The sequence below is a fragment of the Colobus angolensis genome, unplaced genomic scaffold (genome assembly GCF_000951035.1).
Source record: "Colobus angolensis palliatus isolate OR3802 unplaced genomic scaffold, Cang.pa_1.0 Scaffold64, whole genome shotgun sequence".
In the NCBI taxonomy this organism is placed as follows: Eukaryota; Metazoa; Chordata; class Mammalia; order Primates; family Cercopithecidae; genus Colobus; species Colobus angolensis.
Window position 1 is genome coordinate 2,911,102 of NW_012120043.1, and position 6,885 is coordinate 2,917,986.

The window sequence follows — 6,885 nt, forward strand, 5'->3', positions numbered from 1 at the left end:
CCATCCCTCACTTCCTACACCCATCACCTCCTCCACCCTTCACCCCATCCCTCACTTCCTACACTCATCACCTCCTCCACCCTTCACCCCATCCTGCACCTCCCCACCCTTCCTGATTCTTTGCAGGTGGTGAGCTGACACCCCACCCCCACCACAGAGACGGGCACCATGCTGGCGGGGAATGCAGGATCCACTTTTTTATTGCAGGAAGACTATGTCTAGAGCGAAGGCTACACAGACCCCACGATGGGGGAGTGGGGGCACCCACATGCGGGGGGAAAGGGGGTGGGGGCGGAGTCACAGCAAGCATGGCCTGGCACAGTCCCCAGCACCAGGGATGCCCAGGCAGTATGGGCCAGCAGCCAGGGCAGGCTCAGGCCCCCTCCTATTGCAGATCCCCTCTCTCCCCAGGGTCTGGGCAGGGTCTGGGGTGGGAGAGGCCTGGAGGTGGGCAGGGCCCCAGGGAGATTGTGCTATCAGGGTGTGTCCCTGAGAAAGGGCCGCAGACCCCTGCCCAGCCTCACTCTCTCCGGCACCTTCAGAGCCCAGAAGCTACTGCCAGGACAGGAGAGGAGGCAATGTCAGCTGCTGGTGGGCCCTGGGGCAGCCCAAGTTTTGGGGGGACCCAGCTCTGCTCAGACACAATGCCAGCTCTTCTGGGAGCCCAGTCCACGTGCTGGATAGCAACACACACACACGTATGCACACTCCCTCTCTCTGAGTGTGTCCAGTAAACATTTCTTGAGTAAACACTCACATGAACACAGAGGAAAACAAACATGCTTGTACCAAATCAGACACGAGCAACATGTTATCTACATAGTCCCATGTACCAAATCAGACATGAGCAACATGTTATCTACATAGTCCCATGTACCAAATCAGACACGAGCAACATGTTATCTACATAGTCCCAGGTACCAAATCAGACACAAGCAACATGTTATCTACATAGTCCCAGGTACCAAATCAGACACGAGCAATCTGTTATCTACATAGTCCCATGTACCAAATCAGACATAAGCAATCTGTTATCTACATAGTCCCACCTGGCCACATGACTACAGAGACACATGCGTGCAATCTCTCTCTCTCTCTCAGTGTACAAAAGTGCGCGCACACACACACACATGCTGGTTCCTCACACCCAATAAGACCAACACCTCCATTTCACCTTCCCTCGCTGACTTAGCTGCTGTGCTCCAAGCCCCACTATGGAGAGACCCACATGGCACAGAACAAAGAGCAGCTTCCAGCCAACAGCCAGCGAGGAACTGAGGCCCTCAGTCTTTCAACAGCAAGGGACTGAATGCTGCAACAACCACATGAGCTTAGAAGAAGCAAATCCTTCCCCGATCAGGCCTTCAGATGAGACCTCTGCCTGGCCAATGCTTTGACTGCAGCCTCCTGAGATCCCCAGTAGAGGACCCAGCGAACCTGCACGCAGGCTCTGACCTGTAGAATCCGTGAGATAATAAACATGTGTTGTTTCTGGTTGCTCCGTTTGTGGTCATTGGTTACACAGCAATATCCCAACTGATACAGATTTGGGACCAAAAGTCACATGGTTAGAGAGTCATGTTGCCGTTGAGTGGGACAGAGATCGTGTCCCTCAATCAAGACAAACATATTTACAGATAAATGCTCTCAGATAAACCATATCACCCACTCCCCAAAATAGAGTCATGCTCCTACAAGCACAAAGACTCACACAGACACATCACAAATACCCAGTCTTGTTGACAACCACACACAGGCATCTACAACTACCCACCTTCTCTACAGACCCTGCACCACTATTACACACACAGGCTGCCACGAAAACACACCATCCCCGACAGACACACACAGGTATACACGCAGATGCACGTAGATACAAGTCGCCCATCCACGCACCCCGGGTTGCACAAATACACCGAATACACCGTTCCATAGTCACTTCCGTGTATGTTGGACAGAACCCTGTGGGGTCACATGAGTGTGGCGTCACTCAGACTCTCTCACAAAAACACCCAGAACCTCATGGCTGCAGATACACCTGACTCCAGGGCGCCACCTTCCCAGGTGGGTCCTGCTCTCTGGGGCACAGGTGGTGGGGAGGAAGTGGGTGGGGCAGACCTCTGCCTGGAGGCCCCTCGGATCCTGCTGGTGCTGGGTCCTATCGGCTGTCCCTCTACAGGGGGGTGTAATTGGTGTCTCTCTGGCCAGGGCCCCGGGCACCCCCTCCTGAGCACCCCAGGTCCCCACCCACCATGCGTTGCGAACGTCTCTGTCTTGGTGGAAGAGACGGGTCCCCGGGTGGACGGTGTCTGGGGGGCCCCTCCACGTTCATGGTGCCTCTCCGACAGGGCAGTTGTGCTGTGGATGTGGCCGGTCCCGGGGGTGGGACTCGGGGCTGGCAGGGGCACTGCTGCAGGCCCTGTGGTTATTGCCTGGTGGCCTGAGGCCCATCCCGCGGGCCCCACACCCCGGTGTGAAGACAGAGGAGAGAGGGGCGTTCTGGGACCGGAGGAGGGGCACAGATCAGAGGTCGTGAGGGGCCGGGTGGGCTTGGGTGTATGTTAACACCAAACAGGAGAAAAAAGAAAAAAATATCTGAGGCTGATGTGCATTTTCAACTTCCCCCTCCCCCAGAAGGTCACAGTGATCAAATGTGAGGGACAGGACGCGCAGGTCTGGCTGGGGACACCCCAGGGAAAGAGATGGAGATGGGGAAACGCAGCCTCCTCTGATCCCGGCGGGAACAAGCAGCTCCTCTTGCCAGCTCCCCGTCCCGTTTTCCCATCTGCAGGACAAGGGGGCCACCTCCAGCTCTTGGTTTTGGGGGGCGGGTACAGACAGAACAGGAGGGTGGAAAGAGAGCGGGGGAGGAAGAAGAGCCCCAGTCCTGCCTCGGGATGGGCAGGGGCAGCGGAGAGGGGGTGGCCTCGGTTTCCCCAGCCGAGGTGTCGGAGGAAGGATGAGAGAAGAGGAGGAGGCCAAGGAGGATGTCAGTGTTGGGGGAGGCAGCGGGGACCGGGGCCAGTGGGGGTGGGCGGCGGGCAGGCGGGCGTTCCAGGCTCACATGAGGGTGCATTTGCCCTTGACGCGGTCTGTCCTCTTCTGCTTCCCGGAGCGCTTGCCGTCGATGTTGAGGCTCATGTTCCGGCGGGTCTCCAGCGTCAGCAGCTCCTGGAAGAGCTCCTTGACATTGTAGTTCATCTTGGCCGAGGTCTCCATGAAGGCGCACTTCCACTCCTGGGCCACCGCCTGCGCCTCGCGCGTGTCCACCTCCCGCTGCGTCTCGTCGCACTTGTTGCCCACGAGCATCACGGGGATGTCCTCCACGCTGCCCTTGATCTGCACGATGAGCTTGTAGATGGGCCCCAGCTCCTCCAGCGACTGCTTGCTCGTGACAGAGAACACCAGGATGAAGGCGTGGCCCTTGGAGATGGACAAGCGCTGCATGGCCGGGAACTGGTGGCTGCCGGTGGTGTCTGTGATCTGCAGCGTGCACACGCTCTTGTCGCAGCTGATCACCTGCCGGTAGGTGTCCTCGATGGTGGGGATGTACGTGTCGCGGAACGTGCCCTTCACGAAGCGCAGCACCAGCGAGCTCTTGCCCACGCCGCCCGCCCCGAACACCACCACGCGGTAGTCATTACTCTGTTCGGGCATCTTCCCCGTGGCGGGTGGGGGGCCGGGGCTGGGAGGGCCTGGTGCCGGCTGCAAGAACCCCAGACCGAGCCTGTGCGGAGAGGAGGGTCAGACGTCAAAGGCCACCCAGGCTGGAGGAGACAGCCCCACGCCCTAGGGAGAGAGGCGGACAGGGCGGCTTCTCAGAGGACGTGGCTGCTGTGCCTCCTGCCTCCCGAAAAGGCCCATCTGCTTGCCATGGCTGACTTTGCAGTTCTGTCCCGCAGGCGGGCGCACAGCCAACACCCTTTGCTTACTTCTCCCCAACCAAATCTGGGGCCTGAGCTTCCCCGGGGGGCGCTGAGCTAGGAGAGGCATGAGAGATGCCAGGATGCCCACAAAACTCCTTCCCCTGGTGCCAGTGTCCCTTCCAGGCTGTGCGGCTTCCTCCTCTCTTCCCAGCGCGGCAGGGGCCCCTGGAAGCCAGCAGGTCTGGCTTCCACCTCTCGCTCCACACCTGCCTGACTCTGAGGCCTTGCTGAGCCCTTGTGCCACCCTGAGCCTGTTCGGTGGATCAAACGGTGCCCGTCTCCAACAACCACGGGTCCCCTGCTCTTCCCCCACCCCAGAGATGGCTAACCCTGGTGGAAAACGCACAGGGTGCAGTGTTTAAGATGCATGGGTCAGGGCCGCAGCCCTAGGTATGATAAATCAGTCGGCCAGGGCAACAGCCCTGGGAACTTGTATTTTATTTTATTCTTCTAATTTATTTATTTATTTATTTTTAGACAGAGTTTCGCTCTTGATGCCCAGGCTGGAGTGCAGTGGCGCAATCTCGGCTCACCGCAACTTCCGCCTCCCGGGTTCAAGCTATTCTCCTGCCTCAGCTTCCCAAGCAGCTGGGACTACAGGCATGCGCCACCACGCCCAGCTAATTTTATATTTTTAGTAGAGACGGGGTTTCTCCATGTTGGTCAGGCAGGTCTCAAACTCCTGACCTCAGGTGATCTGCCCACCTCGGCCTCCCAAAGTGCTGTGGTTACAGGCATGAGCTACTGCACCTGGCCTTCTTCTTATTTTTTTTAAGACCAAGTCTCATTCTGTTGTCCAGGCTGGAGTTCAGCGGTGCAATCTCGGCTCACTGCAACCTCTGTTTCCTCAAGCAATTCTCCTGTCTCAGCCTCCAGAGTAATTGATACTACAGGCACGCACCACCACACCCGGCTAATTTTTATATTTTTAGTAGAGACGGGGTATCGCCATGCTGGCCAGGCTGGTCTTGAACTCCTGACCTCAGGTGATCCTCCCGCCTCGGGCTCCCAAAGTGCTGGGATTCCAGGCGTGAGCCACCACGCCCAGCTGGAACTTGTATTTTAAGGCCGCTCTCCTCACCTCCCATAAATGGGATCCTGGGGTTGGGAGTCTGAGAACCACAATTTGCAAATCAGGGCACCAATTTCCAATAGCCACCCCGGGAGGCAGGGTCTTGCAGCCCAAGTGGGACACAAAAATACAAAACCAGAAGCTGAATGGGAAAATCCCCGCTCCCTAAATTATAAAATCAAACTATGGCCTGGCATCCCCTAGGCCTTCCCATTCAGGTCTGATGGATCCTTAGGAATAGCGCTTCCTGGGAGGGGGTCCTTTTAGCCCGTCTCTTCTCTCTTGGGCTCAGAGAGGTCCAGCAGCCTGAGGAGGTCACACAGCACAGCGGATCCTGAAATGATGGAGGTGGGGAGAGAACCCTGGGGGAAAGGCAGGTGGCTTATCTCCAGAATTTATGTCCTCCCCTCCTCTTCCTCCTTCCAGTCTCTGGGATGGGGGTGGGGAGTCCCCCAGCAAGGTGGTCTACAGTGGGAGAGAAGGAGGCACCAGTTTCTATCTGCTGCTGCACTTGGGGTGGGGTTATGTTTATGGGAGGGTCCAGAGGTTCCCCGGGAGCCAGTGGTTTGAACCTAAACAGGCAAATTCAAGTCCCAAAACCTCCTTTTTCTCTTGTGTGAAATGCAAGCCACTGTTGGGACAAGTAAGGTGACAAGGTGGAGAAAGGTCCCAGGCAGTGCCCCGTACGGCAGAGACTCCGATCACAACAGTGATCACAATCACAAGGGCTCGGGGCCGGTAGGCAGGGCACTTGGCTGTGCCAGTTGGTTGCAAAGGCACCTTCTGGATTATCAAGGGTAACAGATTTGCCAGAAAAAGAAAACAGGATGATGAAAGCGCCAGCTGACACAGTCCCCAGTTGTGATGAGCCAGGCAAACTTCTGGGCGCCTCGGCAATGCCAACTCATGTGATTGGCTGCCGGGTGTGTGGACTACATGCATAGTAATTCTCGGCATTCGGAGGAGGCTGGGGGTGCTGGTGGTTGGGGGGAGGCAGCCTGCGCTGCAGACCCTGCCCTTTCCTGGGTGGGCGCCCTGAGAGACAGGCACGCTGCTGTGCAGAAAGATGCCACCAAGATGGGCCTGGGGTCCTAACGGCCATGGGTTCTGCGGACCCAGACCCAGCCTTTGCCTTGCTGTGGGCGCTGACGCTCCAGCCCCCATCAGCAGCACTGTCCTCCCCAGTAGCCCCGCTGGGTCTGGAATCCCTGACTGGGAAGGTGCTTGCACTCAAGAGCCCTGAAGCCCACGAAGGCCACGCGGCTTCCCACCTCCACCTCCTGGGGGATGCGGGTGGAGGGAGGGGGTCGTGGGCACTGAGGAGGAGCAGGAGGGGCTGGCTCAAGGTCACAGAGCAGGGGGGTGGAGGCGCATAGCTGGGCTGGAAGCCCACCCTGCTTGGCTACACTCCCGCCTGTGCCGGGCAGCCCACCCCCAGACACCCAGGCAGGGCCAATGTACCCCGGCCCTGGATCCCTGAAACCCGGCTCCTGGCCGGACACGGAACGGTTGGTGGGGGCGGGGGTATCAAAGCAAGCTCAGGGTCCGGAAAGCAGAGAGAGCCGCGACCCAGGGGTCTAGCAGGGGTCACGCCTGACCAAGGGTGGGGCGGGGGTCTGACCCAGGGCCGCCTGACCGGTGAGGGGTCTGATGGAGAGAGGGCCTGCTTTGGGGGCCGAGGGCGCAGAGGCACAGTGCGGGGCCAGCCCAGGGGCGCCCCTTGACTCAGGAGGACCTCAGTGGTGGAGAGGAGGAGCCCACCCCGGGAAGGGGCGCGGAGGGAGGGGCTTGGCTGGGCAGCGGGGCGGAGGGCGAAGTGGGCAGCTGCAGGAGGGAGGAGGCCCTGCCCGAGGGGACCAATGCGGAGAGGGGCGGCGGGGTGGGCCT

At 58.8% G+C, this 6,885-nt stretch overlaps 1 protein-coding gene across 1 annotated transcript in view; it reads right to left on the bottom strand.

Annotated features, from left to right (window-relative positions):
• Window positions 1–1,022: 1,022 nt before the first annotated feature.
• Window positions 1,023–6,885, bottom strand: part of DIRAS1 (DIRAS family, GTP-binding RAS-like 1) — a 28,443-nt gene continuing 22,580 nt past the window's right edge. The window contains exon 3 of the mRNA XM_011964067.1: window positions 1,023–3,727. Within this exon, the coding sequence (XP_011819457.1) occupies window positions 3,061–3,657 (597 nt within the window). The 5' untranslated portion in view covers window positions 3,658–3,727 and the 3' untranslated portion in view covers window positions 1,023–3,060. The remainder of the gene's footprint in view (window positions 3,728–6,885) is intronic.